This window comes from Copidosoma floridanum, unplaced genomic scaffold, assembly GCF_036245765.1.
Source record: "Copidosoma floridanum isolate Cflo_tuat_1 unplaced genomic scaffold, Cflo_Japanese_pri ptg000013l, whole genome shotgun sequence".
In the NCBI taxonomy this organism is placed as follows: Eukaryota; Metazoa; Arthropoda; class Insecta; order Hymenoptera; family Encyrtidae; genus Copidosoma; species Copidosoma floridanum.
The window spans coordinates 29,711,478-29,733,683 of NW_028321890.1; the positions used below are offsets into that span (position 1 = coordinate 29,711,478).

General features: G+C 39.0%; 2 protein-coding genes across 2 annotated transcripts; one reads left to right on the forward strand and one right to left on the reverse strand.

The window, feature by feature from the left end:
* Positions 1–113: 113 nt before the first annotated feature.
* Positions 114–15,374, forward strand: LOC149374997 (uncharacterized). Its single transcript, XM_089591496.1, has 4 exons — positions 114–197; positions 3,709–3,927; positions 5,049–5,197; positions 15,174–15,374. The coding sequence occupies exons 2-4, from the start codon at positions 3,867–3,869 to the stop codon at positions 15,354–15,356; spliced, it is 393 nt and encodes a 130-aa protein (XP_089447622.1). The 5' UTR covers positions 114–197; positions 3,709–3,866; the 3' UTR covers positions 15,357–15,374.
* A 4,273-nt stretch (positions 15,375–19,647) lies between these two features.
* Positions 19,648–21,855, reverse strand: LOC106640680 (omega-amidase NIT2). The gene is made up of 5 exons (XM_014354788.3): positions 21,770–21,855; positions 21,546–21,692; positions 21,192–21,376; positions 20,110–20,512; positions 19,648–20,034 (listed from the first exon to the last, which is right to left on the reverse strand). The coding sequence occupies exons 1-5, from the start codon at positions 21,813–21,815 to the stop codon at positions 19,943–19,945; spliced, it is 873 nt and encodes a 290-aa protein (XP_014210274.2). The 5' UTR covers positions 21,816–21,855; the 3' UTR covers positions 19,648–19,942.
* Between the last annotated feature and the right edge of the window lie 351 nt (positions 21,856–22,206).

Consider the following 22,206-nt stretch of genomic DNA (forward strand, 5'->3'; position numbering starts at 1 on the left):
AGGTAAACGAGTGCCGGTGCTGCTGCATATAATCCGCGGTAATAAGCTGCCGATGACGCGAGGACGCGCGGGGCCTCGCTGAGCTGAGTCGCATCGGTTCCCACCGTCATCATCGGGCGGGAAGATGTGAACGGCCACGGGGGGCCAGGGCGGCGAGGCGCACCGTATACTGCCCCAGGACGATATGTCGCTCCGAGGTACATTTGCTTATGATTTTTCTCCCCTCGCCTTTTTTTTCCCTCACCATCAGCTGGCTTTTGTTTTCGCTTAAAATGCACCCTCTTGCATTGCACCGTGGTTTTCCTCTCCTATTTTTCGCGTGTATGCGTATGTAGCGCACACACCGCGACACGCTGATGCGGCTGTGTACTCGCGCTCCGTGACGCCCTGCTTCGCTCCCGATGCTGTAATTTTAAGGCTCTCGCACGTGCTCTCTCTCTTCTTCTTTTTCGTCGCTCCGTGCGCGGTGTACTCGATACTTTTTTCTTGGCGAGCGTACAACTTTTCCTTTTTTTTTTTTTTCCTCTTTGAAAGTTTCTTACGTGCCACGACGAAGGATAAATAATGCCCCTTTTTTGCTTCTTCGCGTTCCTTGAACAGAGTATTTGGTTTTTCTTTGCTCCGAGGGTGTCGGATGGCGACTAATTTTCTTAGTTACGCAACGAAACTGTCACGTGAACAATGTGTATCACCGAGGAAATTAAAAATTACTTGTTTTTCCCGTACATAATCCAAGGAGATATAAATTACTTCATTGAGGTTTTTTTTTTTTTTTTATACGCACGAATCAATAAATTATTGGATACTTGTTTCGGGGACACATTTTTTCAAATTAAATTTTATCTACATTAAACAGTATCTAGCTGAAATATATACCTAAAATAGCCATTTGTCGCTCTTTGCCGCTATACTATGTTATAGTTTTGCTCAAAGAAATTATATTTTCAAGCGCATTAGTATACATTTTAACGACTTCAATTATACTGGATTGTCTTGCTATTTTAACAAAATTACATTAAATATATTCAAATATACTCGACGTCACTCTCATGTGAATACTTTTTTTTTAAGGATAATAATGCAGACAATCACGTTGTTGTTTGATAATAACTATTTTAATTTAATTTAATTTTTTGGTTTTGTTTTCACAGTACAAAGAAAAACGCTTGTTTGCCATACAGTGAACAGAAGATCGAGACAAAATTTTATTTAAATTAAGAAAATTATTGCTTTTTTAATTGAAGTAGGTATGATTGATTGAAAGATGTATGATAGTGTTCAACGATGAACAAAAAAGTAAGAATACCTACTTATTTCAATTAGTTGCCTCAACTGTTCGTGCAAACAAAACGAGTAGAAAAACTTTACGCAATAAATCATGATGCATCCCAAGTGTAGCGTGCGAAACAAAAGTAAAGATTAAGTAGCTACGGTATACGTAATTGTATAAATAATCTTTCGATAAAAAAAAAAATGAAAATTTTAATTATGCAAAATAGATATACCGAATAGATGTAAATGAAGAAGTGCAAGAAAAGAAAGAGAGTTACGCCTAAACAACTCATAGCATTCCCACTTACTACATCGACAATCGTTTCATTGTTAGCGAAAACTTTGTTGCTGTCTTTCTTGAAACTCATTGGATATGAAATATTAATTATTTTTTAACCCTTGCAACCTTTAATTTTTAAATTTAAAGTGGAAAGTTATTGTAGTTGCGTTAATTAAGCGGTAGTCGATGCATCCATTAAAAAATAAATTTTAAGTTTATTAAAAAAATATTTTACGTAGTTATTATTTTGCACAGTGTTACAAAATTAAAAAAAAAAAAAAAAAAAAAAAAAAGTAATCTGGTTTGTTGAACACTTTTGTGGGTAGTAATAACCAGGAGATCAAATGTTACAAGTTCAGACTTAATCATCTTTAAAAGTAGTCCAGATACTTTATTATTTTTTACATATTTGCAGTTGCAAAAACTTTCACTAAATCATATCAAGACTAAGTATGCAATAATAAACACAATAAACAATGGAAAGTATGATTAATATGAACAATGTTGGGTGGCAATCATCTAGATAGCCTTTGCACATCTGCTCCGGCAATACGTGGTCTTGCGTCAACGTAATAAACGGTATCCTATTTTGTTGACGTTTTTTCTTTGTTTACTTGCGTAGTTAACTGGACAATATTTTTGGAATCTGAGAAAGTTGCGAGTGTGCCAACAGATATTTATTTTTGTTTGTCGACTCTTTTCCTGCTTGTTTACAAAAACTTGTCGCCTCATTTTTTGCTTTTCAACATATGTAGCAACCATGGACTATTCCACATGGCCCGATTTTCGCGCGACACAAAGCAAAAATTGAAAAAAAATTTAATAAATTGGTGAGCTGATGAAAACGCGCATAAGCCTCGGCGAAATTTCTGAATTAGGCTAAAAAATTGTCATTTGGAATATTTAAAAAATTGACAACAAATAAAGACATACGAAGTATGCGGCTGTGCATCCATAAAGGGACATCCACAAGAGGAGAATAGCAATGGCTGGCATACATATGTATATAGATGTTGCACAAGCGGTGCAGGCAAGAGACATTTTATTCTTCATATTTCTGCTGTCTTTACAGTGAATATTCCTTTATCAGGATTGTCCTCGCAAACCTTGACTACCATAGCACTGATTCTACTCATATTAAGCCAAGACGGTATCCTAAGCTGACATTGCATTGAAAATTTTTTTCATTTGGAACTTTGCAAATAATCATTGGAGCTCTCTCGCGTGACACCCACGATTTATACAAAAAATATTTTGAAGCTACACGTTCTAAAAAAAAAAAAAAAAAAAAAAAATCGATGCCTACTTTGTGCCTACGTCTATCTGTTCCTTGGAAGATCTTAACAAGCAACAGCAAGGACCTTTCAATACTTTTTTAAAGGGTCACTCAAAAATCCTCGAAATCTTCGAGATATCAATAATCAGTTGCAAAAATCTGGAAAAAGTAAGACAAGCACTGTTGGCTTTGTAAAATATTGTTATTCTAAGTTTCCAAGTCACGTTGCTCGAAAACCTTGGTTCTTTTCAAATAAGAGTGAATTCAGAAAAAATTGCCGATACCATGCAGATTTTTCCAATGAAGGAAGATTTTATTCAAATCCAATCACACCTAAAAACGAAAAAAAAAAAAAAAAGTCAAACTTTGTCGACGCCTCGTAACAATTCGCTACACGCGTTGAAAGATTCAACACGAGTGAGCCCTTAATGCGCGTTGAAAGGGGTAAGGGGGTGCAAAAGGGGTGTTTTGAATAATCCTCCGTTCGCCAAGAGTTGGCCCTTAATGTGCTTCGCGAGCCAAATGCACAGCGGGTTAATTGTTTTCGAGCCATTTATCCTTGGCCAAGACTACACCCCACAGCATCTGACCCTTACACCAACTACATTTTGTACCATTAACACACGTATGCTCCACATACAGGGAGCCATACTGCATGCACTTTTCTTCGACCGCATACACGTTGAAAGCTCTTCCTCACGTAAATACATGTAGAGGCAAGTTTAGGTATCTCCGATGTTCATCTCGAAGCCTCGCCCTCCCTATCCTCATTTGTGCACACACATATCACGCAAGCCTTCACTCGTTAACTCCTCGCAAGACAATGTATTGAATTTTTTGTTGTCCATCTGTCCATACATTTTATGTGTTTACTATGTAGAAGCAGCAGCCACAGGAGCGAGGCGACTCACCCGTGATGTAACTCATTGCCCGCATCGGGAGATAAAAGCTCTTTTGTAATAAAGCAGCCTCGTCGTTTCCTCCATTGGACGATCCTGTGTACCACATCCACACGGATTTCGGACGAGCTTTTCGACGATGGCTACGACGACGCTGTACTTTGCGACGACGACTCTGCTGCTCTTGATGGCAAAGACAGGTGAGAAGGAAAAAGGAAAAAAAAACAACGGAATTGCTCTATTTCTAGAGCACCCCTTCTTTTTTTTTTTTTTTGCGTGGTACGCTTTTACACGAGCTTGCGGATTTCATGAGGGGATGACCGATGGATTTTTTTTTCTTTTCATCCTCCCTCGTGCTCCTTCCTTCTCTGCTGCTCGCGATGAAAAGCAATTTCGCGTCCGGACCCTCAGTTGGTGAAAATACTTACGTACGGGTACTGTAATGAAAGAAATAAAATTAAAAAAAAGGGTTTTTTCACGCATCGTATCCCCCCCCGAAAGTGTAAATAACAGAACAATCGTTCAACGATACCCTATAAGCGCTTTTGTGTTACTTTCGAGCTGATGAGTTTGTACGGCGTTTCAAATTTTCGCGAGATGGATTTACCGGGGCGTCGACACGTTGTGCGAGCGTTACGTGCTGGAATCAAGAAATCTGCTTGTTCTGTAAAATTGACCCAAATGGGAGATTGAATTTGACTCATGCGCGGAGCTAACGCGATTCGTATGGATTTGGGTAAAGTGAGTCAAGCGCGCGACTTTATGGGACAAAATTTCAGAAACGAGACCGTCGGAATGTCAGAACCAAGTATTTTTAATTTTGTGAAAAATATTAACTGTTCGTCTTTAAGCGCATAATATCCGTTGTGGGGAATCTTGAAATGAGATTAATTTATGCTTCCACTTGTGTCGCACAGTACGTATACGTAACACTCCTTCACCGTCCCCCGTGTGTATATATAGCTAAAAGCTCCCTGGGCTCAAACAAAAATCGCGAAACAATCCTCGCACTCCGTGAAAGTGAATTATTATGTCCAGCGCGTCTTCGCCCGGGAGGAAAATAAAATAGGTCAGTCAGTCGGTCGGAAGTCAACACCCACGGAACGATGTTCCGCAGCGAAAAAAAAAAAAAAAAAAAAAAAAAAAAATTGCGCCCTGGGTGAACTAAGAGCTGAAAAGTTTTTCCCGCAGTAGGGGCAAGCTGATCCGTATATACTCTCATGTAAAATTCCAATCTCGTGCTACAATTGACTACGCAAGACACACACGTGTGGCTCTCGATATTCTTCTTCTTTTTTTTTTCTTTCTTTTTTTGCCACAGATGCGCTCGAGGAGAACTGCACGGACTTCCAGGGCTACACGGTGAGGCACGGCCTACTCTACGTGCCTGGGCCCTCGGTCTGCAGCCTCTGCGTCTGTTATCACTCCGAGCCAATGTGGTGCCAGGCCATATACTGCACTCCACCCTACGTAAGTGTAGCATGGAATATTTTTTTTTTTTTTTTTTCCAACTATTTTTCTTTTGTCTTCCGAAAAATGATAGGACCTGTACGTTGATGCGAGCGACGATTTTGGTTTCCCGTATCCTCGTTCAGAGAGGCAGCGTAACCCCCGTATTTTTCATCCAACTGACGCGAGAGTCTGCGGCAAATCCTCGAGTAAACGAGCTCCCCGAGATTCATAAGTTACCGAAACGTCCTTTCATCCATCTATGCTCCAAAGACACATTATTTTAGAAAATATGGCTCCATGACTTTGTTAGTTGGCATTGATTTTTTAAAAATTACTATTACACACCATTTGATCATCTATTTTACACAGAGCAGCGCATTAACGTCAATAATATTGGACATATATTTCTTAATTAAAATTTGCTGTAACTGTTGCCGATGAAAATCCGTTACACCACCAAACAACACTTTAATTAAAAGCGTTGGAACGATGACGAGCGACAAAAACGAACACATCCCTGCGTGAAATTTGCACCATCAGCAAAGGAAACGAGCAGAGACGATTAGTCACAAAAGCGTCGAACGAATTGGGAAACAATTTTTTTTCTCGGACGCGGAAATTTAATGAAAGCAGCGGGGCATCACTCTCGCGTTCCCCTTAAAAAAAAAAAAAAAAAAAAAATTGAGCACAGCCTCGGACAATTGCAACATATAAGTGAGATAATCAATCTCTTGTACGAATAAACCCACGCAACTTTTAATCCCAAAGATTTCCCAAACAAAAAGAAGTCACGCAGACAAACGACTCTCCTTCAATTCATACACACACGTATACTTACTCGCTCGTTTTTCCTGTTGTCACCTCGAAATTTTCAGCTGCAGCTTTTTCCGATCTCTCCAATTAAATTCCAAGCAAGATTAAGTGGTCGACGCCGGGGTGATTTTTATTTACGCCCCAGCGCTTCTCGGGTTCGATATCGCGTGATATGACATCTCATAAGTCACCAGGACGACCTTGGCTCGTTACGTAGACGAGTCGAATGGTTTCTTTGCTTTTTTTTTTTTTTCATTTTAACAAATTATTTACCGCCAGTGTTGTAATACGATTTCAGAGCAGGAGTGCGCACATGGGTGGCCACCGAGTTTTGAGTTATTGTTTCGGCGAACGGTCAAGTGTGCGTTTCTTTGGACGTTGACCAAAAAGGGAAGTGATATGCCCTTTTTGGCAGACCCCTGTGAGTTCTTGGCCGTCTGTGTACTTACTTAGTTCGTGAAAATAAAGGGAAACGCGGAAAAATAATTCACAAAAGTATAAACATCAATGAAGCTATAATAATAATAAAAATAATAATAATTCTTGTACATTTATTTAATGATTCGTTGTACCCATGTTTCCATTTGTAATTTTATTTGCGTACGTTGATGCATTGGTTACGTATTGCTAGCCTTCTTTTGAAAGTAAATGCTGATATTCATCATGAGGAAACACGTCCGATAAGAAATATTTTTAAAAACCTCATATATTACCGACTTGAATATATATATGAATATATTAATTGCAAAAATGTTTAAAAACAACTTTTCTTCCTTGAATGTAATTACTCTGTATCGTGCACATGCATGCATGTGATGCTTTTATCACGAAAAATAAATACACTGTAATGCACGCACACTCGGATTTACAATTGCTCAGATAACGAGCATTTTCCGCATACGTATCCACGCGAGTCTAGCGTGATTCAATAAAACGCGTCACGGATACCGTGCATATTTTTCAACTATTGTTGCATGTTGCACATTCTTTTGCAATTCTCGTAAGATGTCGGTTTTATTCATTTTCGCGTACATTTATTTCACTGCTTTTTAAAAAATAATTTTGAAAATATTTTTTTTTTTTTTTTTTTAAGTTTCAAGTAATTTACATTCCAGTTAATGACATGACACGAAATTGAGGTTGTATTTAAAAAGGAAGTAATGACACCTTTTAGCCGAGCAGTAATTAGAATGCGAAGAATAATAATAATAAAAAAAGATAGGTAGATCCAGTGCTTTTATTTACAAGGTAAATTAATTAAAAGTTAAAAATCGTACATTTCATTACGAGCTCGAACATCGGTAGAGCAATTATGATGCTCGCGACTCCTCCGTTAAAATAAATCCGAAGAACGAAGGTTCGAGGCAACACTTGGGTGGAAACGAATAAATTATTTATTGCAGAGGTACATAATACGAGAAATAGGTACATCTTTATGTGCAATACAATAAACAAACCAACAAATCAATATATTCTTTGCCACCGCTTTAAAAGTTACGTATTGTAAAGAAAAAGCCCACGCCAGCGCGTTATTTTAAATTCGGAGCCGTGCAAGCTTTTCTCGGCCACATCTTGTTTAGAAGTGCACTTTTTACATCGCTAAACCATTACGGAAACGCAACCTCGGATGAAAAAAAAAAAAAAACGTATTATTAGGTGCACCTTTTTTTTGTTATCTCAGCTCTAAAATCACGTGGTTGACGCACCGTTTAACGCTGAGTGGAGCTTTCGAGCGAAGGTCGTGTGTTACCGTGTTTAGCTCTGCCGCTCCACGACTATTGTTAAAGCACGCCTGGGACACAACTTGAAGTGGTTGGTTTATGTATCGTATCATCTGGGATGCATTGGTGTAGTGCTCGCGGTTGATTTTTTTACTCGTAAATAAGGACACTTGCATGTCCATGTCACGAGCTCTTCACGAGCTTTTAACGAGGGCCACGTGTCGTATACCGATTTTTGTTTCGATGAGAGTTTGAGTTTTATAAAAACAGTGGGCTATGCTTTTGTTTATAAGTATTGAACTTGTTTTATTATTTTTAATCAGTTGGGATTTTATTTCATTTTTTTATGCTTCGTCAAATGATGATAATTGCTCGAAAAATAGTACGTATTATTGAAATATCCTTAAAAAGTATCACACCGTGTGAATGTAAAATTTCTTCGTAGTCGATGATAAAACAACGGTTTTTCACTTGAAGCTGTTAAATTTTATTGGTTGGAGGGGACATCGTTGAAATTTAATTAATGGTAATCGTTGGGTACATGTAACCATTGTTTTCGTACAAAGACCAACAAATTCCCTTTAATGAGACTTGTTCGGAGGGCAAACCGGCAAGGCTGTAAAATGACCTACATTGAAATTAAATTAAAAAGAAAAGAAGAAAAAAAAATAATAATAATAAAAATAACGAGTCCCTGAAACTGGATATGTATATATGCATTCATGTTAATTCGTATACGTTTCGCAATTCCGTCGATTTCAATTTTCCGCATCGAATGGCATAAGCCGTTGTTGCACACTCGATTATCGCGTACAACCCATTATCGTCCGAAATATCTTTCAGCCTCGATCTATTGATTCAAACCATCGTAAATATTTGTTCAACTCACCTTGACGGCAATATACGATCGAAAGTGCTCGAAATTCACTTTGTAATACACAACATTAAACTGCGCACAAGAGCTTAAATGTTTCAGTAGTAAAGAATAACAAACAAAACAAAAAAAATCAAGAACTCACTATCCGCACAATTGTCGCTTTCGAGTCTTATTCAATAAAACTACTTCAGCAACACGAAAAACTAAAATTTTTTTCTCTAGCACCACCCCGTCCTCCTCATTTTATGCTAACACGTTCGCGACTGTACCTAGTGTTTACTGGAAAAACGCGAGGGGACAAAGGACACCTCACCTACACTACATGCAACGCTCGCACCGACGGTAATCCAGGGATTTCATGTACGTCCCCCCCCCCATCAATGTAAACTTTCGGAAATCACACTGTTCGCGACAGAGTAGACATATATAGGTACACGATTTGGGAGGCAAATGCCACTGCGCTTACAGCTGTCTGCTCTGTTGGAAATCAACAACTTTGACGATGAGTTAATTTGCTCGGGTTGTGTGTAAACGTATATACACATTTTTTTTTTTTTTTTTTTTTCAAACAAATTAATTCACGACACGGTTACGAGCTAGTTGACAGTTTGTTCATGCAAATGATGCAATTTGAATTTCGTTGACGCGCTGGAGTTCTCTGTATTTAGGGCACAGATGCGCAAAGTTCAATTAGTCGAGGAAATATTTTACCTGAATGGAGATGTTTTTTGTTTTTTTTTTTTGAAGGTAAAAAGTTCTCATAAATTACGAAATACTCCATACCAAGGATTCATTTCGTACCAGCCAATTCAAGACACTTTCCAAATGACGCCCATCGCTATTTACGGCCGCTCCTTTGACTCCTTTTATTAAAAAAAAAAAAAAAAAAAGAAAAGTCGTAGCAATTACACCAATGCCAAAATAAAATAAAAAAAACGACTGCCACTCGTTCGTCTCGAGAAAAAGAAGCCTTACATCGGTTCAATGCGAAACTCCAAGCGTCGCCAGGGCTCTCTGGCGCTTCATCCCGGCTTTCACGTATAAATTCCGCCCTTTAGAGATCCCCCGCGAGAGAATAAAAGAAAGCCCTCGCACTCGTTAACCCTCATCCCGTTATAGAAGTGCAAAAAAAGTGATTCTCTCTCTCTCTTTTTTTTTTTTTTTTTTCAACGAAACCGCTTGTATGGAAACCGGATCGCCTTCTCTTTTACCATACGCGCAAGTACACATCCTCCCTTGGGAAGGTGAAAAGGTTTTTCGTTTTTCATCCACGCGGAGAAATACTTAAGAGCCGTGGGTCGCGCAAAAGCCCCCATTAACAGCCGGGCGGTCAGCCGCAGCCGATTAACACGTAAACTCCGGCGCGTCTGACCGAATCTACGGCTATACTACTGCGGGGCTCGTTAGCCGGGGGCTTCGAGCGCGAGGGGACAATTTCGCTGGGGATCTAACTCTTTATACTTAGTGGCTTACTTGTTACGTATATGATCACTCAAGATGCATAGAGACATGCAAAAAAATGTCGTGGGCTATGGTAACCCGAAACGAAAAAGGCATATGGCGCGGCGCGCGATTGGATTCGATTTTCGTGGGAATCGAAAAATGGAGATGTAATCGGAAGAAATACTGTCACTCGGCACATGTCAGACGGAGGGGGAAAGAAAGACGGGTATCTCTATATTCGTTGTGCCTCGGGTTGTGCGACTCACCTACAGTACTTGTATAAGTAAAGCACACGCAGAAGCACAATGTCGGAACCCACCACGTATTTTTACTTCCAAATGTGCGAGTTTTGTGCAAAATAACAAATAAAAAAGATTCTCGTCTACTACTGCATGTACCAACCCAGTATATATATATATATATATATATATATATATATATATATATATACGTTCATCTGCAGCTCCCATTACAATACTGCGGCACAAGGCTTTTTTGATACATATGTCACGACGATGCGTTGCTTTTATCGGGACACTCCAAATCAAATGTGTCTCCCGGTGGCGCGTTTGTATCGAGAAAGTAATATAATTGTAAAATTATCAAAACGCTGGCTATATACCAATAAATAAAATACTTATTTCCTGGAATGGAGACGTTTGGATCGATTTTTCTTCGCTGCCCTTCCCAGCGAATGAACGGCTCTCCCGCTGATGCGTTGACCGACGGAACTCCTTTTTCCCGAGATATCACTAAATTGTTATTAATTTTTGCGCGCTAAACTCCAGCAGTGTACGGGCGAGGGTGATTCCCGATCAATCACAGGTGCAACCTCCCGTACGGAAGATTAATTAAGATTCCATGCGGCCCCGCGTCCGATAAATCACACGGGCGCGTCGAGATTGACGGGCAATTCCCGCGTGTCCGAATCGTATAGGCACCCGGCAAGCCCGAAATAGCGCGTCGAGGGCGTCATCGCGTACATCGGTTTCGATCGAGGGGTTCCGCCCGTCAATTAAAAGCCGAACTGCTGCTCACGCGTGTGTCCGCAGTCCATGTAACCTCGCCCGGTACGGATGAACCGGTGACCGAAGGAGCCTCGGCATTGCAATCAATTGACTTTTCCTCGCCCCCATCCTCGGATACTTGTGTGTGTGTCTATGTGCACTTGCTCTCGTCGTATGTGTGCGAGGGTGCAGCTACTTTGGAACTTTTACGGGCTATGGATCCTCTAATCAACGTCGCCGTGTGCTCTGGGGATAAAAAATTGAGTTTACGGAGGTGAAAATTAAAAGCGTTCTAGCCTTTCTTGTATGTAGGTTCCTTCGGAGCTAACTAAATTTCGAACAGATTAAACTTGGAGTTGAGATTTTTTTACCTTTTTTTTTTTTTTTTTTTTTTTGTCGTTGTATCTGTTTTACGGAGAACTCGAATGTGTCGCACGTAGTTTTATTAAAACTTTGTGCCACACGGTCTTTAAAACCATCAGAGTTCATACTTTTTGTAAAATATGTACCAACTATTTAACTCAAGTGTTACTTTTGATGTATTTTATAAAAAAAAAGGAGAAATTTCAACGAAATACTTTTTGAGTATAAACTTCTAAACGCTTGGATGTACAGTGTATTGACAGTCATTCGATATGGCTATTGTACCCGTTGGTTTAATTGAAAAATATATTTATCAAAGACTTTTCGACTCTGGTGTTATGAAAACTTGAAAGTAACGCCAAAACACAATCATTGCTTTCGCGAAATTAGAAAAAACGACTCGAGTGCTCGAGACAATCCGATCGGATCTTTCACGATTTTTTTGCCGCTTCAGCGATATCTCTATATACGTACCGATTTTTGAAAAATCTAACGCAGCGAAAGCACTGCCCTTGAAAAAGATATCGAGGCTGCTGTACCTGAAATATCACGGGAACTCTCGGGTGCACGAGTACCGCGATGGAGTCTTGCCGATGACAATAATCATCCGCGTGGAGAAACTCGCGAACTGAGCGAGAGGGTGTACCGTGATATGTAAGCCTCGCCTGCGGCCCTCGATACGTGCACGTATATACACGCGGCTCACATTGACTTGGGTCAGGTGTATCACACAAAAGCCGAGTAAGGGAGGGTAAGGAAACTCGGGAATACGAAATCACGAGAATCAAGAGGAGTAGGATAAGTCACGCGCGGCGTAATGCGACAGAAGGAAAGAGAGCGCGAAATCGGGTCACGACGGACACTCGGGGTGGTGGTGGTGAGAAAATTCGACGGTTCGATCTTTGACGTAGCTCCGCACTCTATATATGTGGTTCCGAGCAGTTTATCGAGCCATTTGACAGTTCTATTTTTTTTTTTTTTTTTTTTTTTTTTTTTTTGACAATACTACCTGTGCAATAAAATATTCAACGAAAATTCTTTGTAGCGAAAAACGATGCAGTATATTTTTAGAGAATAAAGGTAATGCCCCCATCGCGCCAGTCATTAAAATATTCAAAACGCGACCCATCAAATAATCACGTCGCCGTGGTGATATCTTCCAACTGTAAGTCACAACGGGGAACGCATTCGGCATACATCACCACGTGAATTCCGAAGGGCCATTATATTCCGTGGAAGGTTCTCCCGGTCCATCAATTATTTACCTTCGCAAGATATGGCTGCATGTGCAGCACGAAAGTCTACCCACGACTTTTCGAGTAACTAATGCGAAGACAAAGAAGGGGGCCCACATTCTGCAGCTTCCTAACGCGCGTTATAAGGGTATATATATATATGAATGTAGTCGGAGTTTCTCCTCCGGGAGCGACGGAATACTGATGAATGTTCTCGGGCGGCTTTGATGGGAATACCAAGTGAGTGTACACACGTATACATATAGTGTTCGCGAGCTCGGGAACTCTTTGAGCGAAACTGCTGCGCTAGGGGGCGTTAAAAAAGTTATCACTATCGATCGATGTTCAAGTGATTTTAATTTTTTTGTTAAAGTTATCATTTTTACTTTATATACCTCTCGTTTCGGGGTTGCGATCGACGCGTCCGAATTTTTCTCGATGAGCTGGAAATTGATTTATAAAAAAATGACGAGGCATCTGTATAAATATATTTTAAAGGACACAACTACTATAGATCGAGAGTGCGATATTTTCCCTCTTATCATTGAAAATGTTAATACACTATATTTCAAGAGCGGCCATCGAGTAATCTCTTTATCCCCCCGGCGAAGGAAAAATGTGACGAGAGAAAAAAAAAAAAAATCGGCTCGAGCTCCGCGATGATTTTATCATCGAGGGTTAACCTTCTCCGCCCTGAGCATCAACCGTTGAAGCTTCCGAGAAAATCAGGTTGGTTTAGATCCATCGCGAGAGATAACTCGATGGAGAGTCGTTGAAAGGTCGATGTTATTATCTTTTGAAGAAGATCGAGAAATGAAATTTTCCGTCCTCCGTCACCGCGTGGGCAAAAACAAAGGGCGTCCTTTGTTGCGAACGGAAGGACCCGTACTTTGATATTTACTCCCTCAGCCAGTCTAGTGTAGCAGCGTTGTTTGCCGAGCTTTCCATCGCCAAAGTCGCCTTGGCCGTCGCGAAACAGTAATCAAACGCTCCAAAGTGGGAGGGGGAGGAGGCGAGGAGCTTTCGTGCGACTTGCCTCCCTCTTCCGCTTGTAAGCGATCAACCTTGAAAACAGCTGCCGCTGTGTGTTATTTACTTTTTTTTTTTTTTTTCTCTCTCTTTTCTTCCAACCGATTTTCCTTGCAGGGCCGTGCGTGTGTATTTACTTTGAAAGTATAAATCGGCCGAGGGGTTTTTACGATACGGGATGCAACGATGGCGTGACGGCTATTGCGTGTGTGTTACGTGCACCAGGCACCGACCGGAAGGTGTTTTTTTAAACGTGGAAATGTTTTTTTCATGCGACCCTTTTTGTTTACCGACCGGTGCCTTTCGTCTCTCTGTGTGTAGTTTTATTGCACAGCACCCGTGTGGATTGATTTCTTTTTTTTTTTTTTTTTTTTTTTTCATCAAGGATTTTTTTTGAGTTTTCATACTGCTGTCTGATGCCTTAGATAAATAAAAGGTCATATTGAGGAATGGAATGAAAGTATCGGATGAATTTTCAGTGATAACGATTCTCAGGCTCATTCTTCTTCCAAGCCGGCAACATTTGTTATCATTGCTTGTTTATTACGATATAATAATGGAAAAAAAAGCAGCTTAGTTTTACAGTGATTTGAAAATTGCTCATATGAAAGTTCAATACTTGCAGTACACAAATGAAAAAACACTGATTTTTGCACAATTTTTTTAACGTACACTTAGCACAGATATGACAAGTCATGAAATAAGTTCAATTGGAAAAGCTCACAATCACCTTACCGTTGTATCAATGTCTCAAATTTCCAATATCTCGCGAATTACCCACAACCCAAAATCTACCTCTAAAGCCAGAGATGTTACACATGATCGACAATCTCGCCCTTCTCGTCTTAAATATAATACAATAAGCACTCGAGCCCTCGTACTCTCCCGAGGAGGCAATCTCCTCGTTATACGCTCATATTTTCTCATTTCCATTCACTTTACGCGCTCCATGTAAATAAAGGAGACAAGCTCCCTCGCGTTTTTTTACGACTTTATGGACTGAAAAAAAACACCACCCTTTCTATCACGTGCCTCGCTGCCAATGTGATCCTGAGTAATTTTTCAACCCCTTAGTTACTCCACCCGATTTTCGGCCCTTGAAAATCCATCGAGTCACACCCGAGTTTATTAACCATACGCTGAACCCATCGAGCCTTTAACCCGTGTACAATCAACGCGCTTTTTTCGGGGAAAAAAAAAAAAACAACCATACAACTAGCCAATTCGATCTCCACGAGTTGCTCTAAATATTCCAATGTATTTCGCACTCGACGCGGGAGACGGGGCGCAAAAACACAGAACCAAAGAGAAAAAGCTCCGTCGAGTCACGCCAACAGCTTTTCATTAAAGCACCCGAGCAAAGTAAGCGGCACTTATGCGCTCCCCTCTCTGCCGCGTATACATACACACATATTATATAGTATGAAAGACGAGAAAAAACAAAGTGTCGATGAGCAAATGCCCGACATACGTGCATTATTATGTATATCCATCTGTCAATGGCAGAAATGCAAGAGGTTCCGAGTGGGGGAGCGCTGCTGCGAGTTCGAGTGCCTGGACGGCAAGGACGTGGACTGGAACGAGCCCGACCTGATCATAGCAGCCGGGGCCGAGTCCGCGAGGGGAACGTCCAGGAGGCTGCTCGTGGCGCTGCTGCTGCTCAGGGCTCTCGTACTCCTGGTGTCCTAATGACTACCTACGCTCAGCCTTCCTGATCCCCGATGGATCTTGGTAAGATGTTTTTTCTTTCCCTCGGCATTTTTCGAGAGTCACGTTCGACCAGAGCCAACATGTACAACGATACCAGCTAAAATGGAACGTGGCGCGTACGTGCAACGGATGCTGGACTCGGGGTTATTTTTTTTTCTTTTCCCTCCTTTTACCGCTGATCCGATGGCCTTATTCCTCGGGTCTCTACATCTTTTTTTTCCCCCTCCACCACACGAGGCCCTTAAAAGTTGCGTCCCGCACACCCGAACAAGGGAAATTCAATCGTCCGCGGTCGGCTGAAGGTAACTCGACCGCTGCTCCTTGTCCAGCTAATTATTCACCCCGAAAACGAAGCATCCGTCGAGCGTCGCCGTACCTCAGCTAGAAAACAATGGAAATGCATCCTCCTATTGTTTCCAGCATCGCACGCGCATACACCCCCCCGACAAAGTGTCAAATGAAGGTACCGGCTGTAGAGTTAGTCCTCGGAGAAATCAGCCAGACGTTTTCGCTCCCGGCTGGTTATTAAACGACGCCCCTTCGGGGAGGACCCGTACCGAGTGTATAAGACCAAAGGCGGTTGTGGGATGCTAAAAGTGGCTGACAATCAGAGGAGACACCAGCACTAACACGGACGACCACTGTGGCTTTGTTGCTGTGCGTTTGGGGGTGTATTCGTTGCAAGGGCTTTTCATCGGCGTACCGGGGGTACACGGATTCTTTTTTTTTTTTTTTTTTTTTTTTTTTCATCCGGAGAGCAACGAGACACTCGAAAAATATGTGGCGTCCGGGGATTTGTCGGAGGTTTACGCTGGGATGTGACGCATGTATGCAGAGGTAGTTTTTTTTATTTCTCTAGTTATTGTTGAAAATGTTAATGGGTGCGAGCATACGTTTAAGATGTTTTCACGTTTTGAATCATCCCATTGTCCGTCCGACAAACTTGTCACGATAGATAAACTGAAGCCTACACTTTTTAAATTGTTCATACGTCGTTCGTGAATAAAGCTGATTCCCAAGTCCTCAATTTTTAGTATAGATATCGTGCTTCTGGTGTGTGTTAAAAAAAAAAAAAAAAAAATTGTACATCCCTGTGCAGCCTTGGGCATACATTCCTGTTCCAAATGTTTTGTGATAAGGTTTCGTCCTGAAAATATTACATATTATTTATCCTGAATAAAATTCACATGAGATTTTTTGTAAGCAGTATTTGAATATTTATTCGAGACTGTATATGATGAACTTTATTTTTCAAAAATACATGGCATCATTTTTTGTTGGCAAAAATTTTGATTTGTACTGTGTTACAAATGCGAATGAAACAAAATTTTCCAACAAGTAATAGTTTCCTTACATTTTCGGAAAAATATTTTTTTCTGCAATTGTTTGACTTGCATAGTACAGGATAGTGCCCAAGTCTGTCTATACATGCAAAGATTCAATATGAAGGTGCATAGTAGCTCTGAGCAGTTTTAATTCGTATTACATTTAATTATGAGTTAAAAAAATTACGATAACGAGCGAAAAAGGGCGAGCGAACGAAGGAAAATTAGAGTGTAAGACATAGCACGTAAGGTGAGACGAAGAGTGAAAATTAAAAAAAAAAATTGTAAACGACTAATAATACTAAAAGTGGTTGCAGAAGAAAAAGTTGTATTCGTCCGTGAAGATAACATAGCTGTATGAAAATTATGTTACTTGAAACACCAATGATTATCAATTAATGTAAGAAATCGACGTTTTTTGTTTGTTGTATCATAACAATTAAAAAATTTTTTATCAAGAGGAAAAAAAAATACTTGCCTGTTTAAAATTCCTTTGGTAAATTATGGATTATTCAAAGAGTAACCTGATGTATTCATCAAAAGTACACGAAAAATATTAATGAAAGTCAAAACGAATATAATATGAATATCGAGTTTCAAATTATTTTCTCGATCTAATAAGAAATGAAATAATTAGATATTGAAGCTAAGAAATTAACAAATAACACTATAAAAAGATACATGAAATAATAAGCATTCGCGCTTCAAATAAAAATCTTTGTGGCGAATTTGTGAACAGTTTTATAAGTAAATAAGTAAAAAAAAAAAAAAAAATCTACAAAAAACAGATTTTTAATTTTTTACGCTGAAAGTAAGCAAGCCAAGTTTCAAATAATCGTAAGCGCTCAAGCTATTTGAACATTAAATTCACATTACACGTAACTAACTTGAACATTAATACACAATGTTACATTTTCAAATTAATTTATGGAATTTAATATTAATGATTATAAATTGATGTATTGCAAAAATCTTGATAATACATAATGTACAGTATCATGTTTAGGAAATAAAAAAAGGTATATATTTTTAATATTTAAAAAATCGTATGATTAACATTTTAAAAATACAATAAAAAAGCAATCTTTGATTACCGTGTCAATACTTAATTTTTAATTCAGTTTTAATCGTCAAATACAATAAATTTTATCGGCTGAAATATATTCATGTAGATAGACATATATACAATTCAGCATAAACATATCATTCACAATATAATCGTGCATCGTAAATAATGGAACATATATATAGTTATACAAATAAATGAAGGAATAAATAAATTTTATCAGCTGCATAAAACAATTAACTGTTATCGATGAAGCATTAGTTAATATATTACATCTATACTTAAAATAATAAAAATAGCTTGAGATACTTTGAATTTAATGTATTCTTTATCCACCAAACTTTCTCAAAATTTAGTTAGTCCAACTTTATGAGACTGGCGATATTAAATTGCAATTTGCTACCACCTCTTGTGCGAAGCTTTTCGGGCACAACTTACCTGTACGATAAAAAAATAATTTTACGATGATAATTAAAAAAAAAAAAAAAATAAGGAAATATTAAATAAATTTTCCGACTCCTTGATTTTAACTACACCGAAAATTTCAAATAAAATACATAAAAAGAAATATTTGCCATTTTATAAATGAACAATAATTGTGATAATATACAGTTACAGTTTTTTCGTATACAACGATAATGCACACTATCAAAACGCTACAACAATAGAATCGATAAGTTTTATTTCCATGTGGCACAAACGAATATAAAATATATTGTATTGAGAGAAGTACAATGACTCGATCGATGAAAATAAGCTCAAGCATGTGGATAAGCTAAATTTTTTCAAAAGTAAAAATAACAAATTGTAAGAGGTAACGTGACAAGCTAAGCATGTACATGTATTATATGTTCCGGCACAACGCAAAGCATCAAACTTACAATAAAAACAATACATTTTATCGAGAAGGTTAAAGAGGACTCAATTCTCATAAGCTTCAGCTCGCAGCTTATACATATATACGTAAAATTAAGTATTGTATATGCAAAGGCAGGCTCTTTTGCGTGTTCGTATACTTTTTATATGCTTTCACAGCGTGTACACTCGCACTTATGCTCTTTCTCACTCCCACTTGCGATTGGCAACAAGAAAATTGTCAAATATTCTGGCCAACTGCAATCAATAACACAATAAACAACCTGTCGTCATGAAATAAAAAATTTTTCAGCTTGCGAAAAGAAAAAAGGAATTAAAAAAAAAAAAAAAAAAAAAAAAAATTCGCCTGAGCATCGATTTTCCTCACTCGTGTTTTCAATGTTCACAGAAATTTTTATAAGCTTCCTTTTTTTATACGCGATATAACTTTTGCATAATACGTGACATCAAGTCAAAATAGATATACAGAGTCGTGTATAGCCCTAGACAGAAAAGGCAGTTCTCTTACTTTACTGCAAAATATTGATTTCTTTTTTCTTCATGATTTCTTTTCGGTATACGCGAAATTTATATGTATGTACACATGCTTGCAAAATCAATAAATGACGTATCTTATTTATGTATAGCATTGGAATTGTTTGGACGATGTTTGTCCATTAAAAAACATAAAGATACATTTCGAGCGTTGATTTTCTTTCATTCATTCACAGCAGTGTGCTATAATATGTCTATGATTTTTCTTTATAAATGTCGCAAAAAAAAAACAGCTTCAACTTGAACCGAGCAGTGAGATAAATTATTAAATGTAGACAATTACAACATGTTCCTTTTATTTTCCAACAAAACGGGATGTCTTGCAAAAGCGAGTTACCCAAAAGCGTTATAGAAGTACCTGTGAAATTTTTCATGACCCGGAAAAGAAAAAGAGAAAAATAAACAATAATAATAGTTGTATGTACCGTGAAGAAAAAAAAAAAAAAAAAAAAATGCGATAAGAGCTCCACTAAGCACATTAACAATAAATATGTAACTACATGTCGTTTAATCATCAAGTGGCCTTTTATGTAAAATAAATCATTGTACATTTGTTGTAGAATATACATACTTTATCAAAACAAAACGTAAAGCCTAGTCTCCTATTTATTAAACATTGTATTATCTCTTTATTATTTGATTCATAAATTAACAAACAGTATCAATAAAGTTTGGTATAAAAATATAACAATTTTTTTTTTGTTATTGTTTTTTTTTTTTTTTTATGGAAAAGAAAATTTACATTAAACACGTCTGTGTCGCAATTAAATCTTCTTCCAGACCGTGTCGTACAAATCCGTGCGCCGCTGCTGAGACACTGGAATCTGTGCCCTGACCTCATCCACGACTTTAAGATCTACAAGCAAACACATAACGAATTTGATTGCATTCGATCGATTCAAACGTATATGTACAGCAAAAGCAAACCCACCGATGTCCTTGACAATCATGTCCTCGATGGCATCCAACTCGGCGAGAACCTCGGCCCAGGGACTGGTGAGTTGAGTGTGTCCCCAGGCAATATAACCAGGTCCCTCGGCACGTGCAGGCGACACGCAGGCCACGTAAACCTGGCAGTCGTTGGCCCGGGCGCGCTGCAGGAGCGACCAGTGCAACGGCCCGGTGGTCATGTTGAACGCTGCCGGGTAGACGAGCATGTGGCAGCCTTGGTTGCGATACAGCCGCGCCATCTCCTCGAACCTTATGTCGTAGCATACGCCGAGGCCGATTTTGCAGCCCTTGACCTCGAAGCTGTTAAGGCTGTTGCCGGCGCTGAGGACGTCGCTCTCCCGGAACGTTATTTTGTCCTTGATGTCGATGTCGAACAGGTGCATCTGAGGAGGACGCGCGATCGATGTGGAATTTTATTTGAGATGTGCGTGTCGGTGTGCAGTGTGAGCACAGCAGGTGAGAGACGGTTGTCGGAAGGATCGTGACCTCCTCCTTGGGGTCTAATTTTGTACGGCGAGGCCAAGCGAGTGAGCGCTAGGTTCATTGCCGATGCCCGAGATTACAGCGGTTTATTTATTGGGTATACGTGCAGGTATAAAGTATACTGTGAAAAACCACCCAGTTGAAAATTGTAAAAAATAATAGTCATTCCACGAATTTTTCTTTTCTTATTTTTCCTATTACTAAATAGTCATTTGTCAGGATCCCTTACACCAATCCCTTTTATACCGATCCTGCACATAATGTCATACATACAAGATAAAGATCGAAACTCAGCGCCTCTCGATATTATCTAAGCTTATCCCTTTGCCATCAACCCCACATGGATGGGCTCTTTTTTTGTACTTGATTAGCAAATTATTTTAGGAAACATTTTTTTAGAGTTTTCCGACTGTTTATAATTATTACCGCAATCTCACTTGCGTGAAACGCGACAGGCCTACTTGTTTGAGGTAATGAAGTCTTTGAAAATGCGAATAAATAAATAGACTTAATCATAAAATGTTAACTCATCCGTTGAATGATGATTTAGTTATTTTTATTTTCAATATGCTTATTTACCTTTCTGTGCTTGACAACGAGCTCTCCCATCGGATTCCAAACTGTGCAGGTGTTGTAAAGCTTGTCTCCATCCTTCTCGGGAATAGTGCCACCAATGACGTAGATTTCATTCTTCTTGGCTGCGCTCGATAGCGCCAAGCACGTATCGCCCGATGGAATAACTTCGGCGTACTTGGAAAAATGATCTGTCGTGGAGGGTCAATTCAAGCGTATGTTGAATATTTGATGGCGAGATGCAAGCTTTTTTTTTTTTTAATTATAATTTTCATGGTAAGGATGAGACAACACTTGCTACTGACTTATTTGACGCCCGTAGTGAATGGATGGATGGATGTACCTAGATTTAAAACTCACCTGTTCCGTATGGTGAATTGAAACACTCTGGTAACACAATAAGGTCGGCTCGTTGTTGTTTTGCCTTGTCAATGAATGAAATAGCTTTATTGATGTTTGTTTCCTTGTCAGCACCGACGGATAACTGTGCCAGAGCTATTCTCAAGGCTGAAATACGGAATATTTATTTATGCAGTACAAGTTATTCTTTTTACGTTTAAATATAATATCAAATGTCAGCTTACTTGACATGGCTCTAATCGTCTGGCTAGCGAATCTACAACTTTGCATCGTTTTTTCGTACTAGGTTATGTTTTAGGATTGGCACTCGACACACTTTGTGGTATCTAAACTTTTCCTCGTTCATTGCTAAAACGCGATAACGCACTTACTTATTTTTATGGAGGACAACGTTAGACGATCGGGTTGTTGTTTTCAAATGATTACTCAGACGTATTTTATCTTGTACGTAAAATATTATTTATTCAAATCGTTGAATGGCGTGATTCAAATTGGTCACCAATAAATTTAAATTAAAAATTCTGTACACGTACTACCTATTACATTTTTTTTACCTCAAAAAAGGCAACGTAAATGTTTCTACAAATCTTCTTATCGCACTTATAAGTACTGTTAACTGTACAAAAATAAAATGGTCATGTAAAAAAAGCTTAGTACATAC

What these genes read in the sequence shown, in the direction of transcription:
- LOC106640680 (XM_014354788.3), bottom strand. Translation starts at nt 21,815, where the DNA reads ATGCAAAGTTGTAGATTCGCTAGCCAGACGATTAGAGCCATGTCAA. An exon ending in GACGATTAGAGCCATGTCAA is followed by an intron (nt 21,693 to 21,769) that starts GTAAGCTGACAT and finishes TCCGTATTTCAG; the next exon opens with CCTTGAGAATAGCTCTGGCA. An exon ending in CAATTCACCATACGGAACAG is followed by an intron (nt 21,377 to 21,545) that starts GTGAGTTTTAAA and finishes CCTCCACGACAG; the next exon opens with ATCATTTTTCCAAGTACGCC.
- LOC149374997 (XM_089591496.1), top strand. Translation starts at nt 3,867, where the DNA reads ATGGCTACGACGACGCTGTACTTTGCGACGACGACTCTGCTGCTCTTG. An exon ending in GCTCTTGATGGCAAAGACAG is followed by an intron (nt 3,928 to 5,048) that starts GTGAGAAGGAAA and finishes TTTTTGCCACAG; the next exon opens with ATGCGCTCGAGGAGAACTGC. An exon ending in TATACTGCACTCCACCCTAC is followed by an intron (nt 5,198 to 15,173) that starts GTAAGTGTAGCA and finishes TGTCAATGGCAG; the next exon opens with AAATGCAAGAGGTTCCGAGT.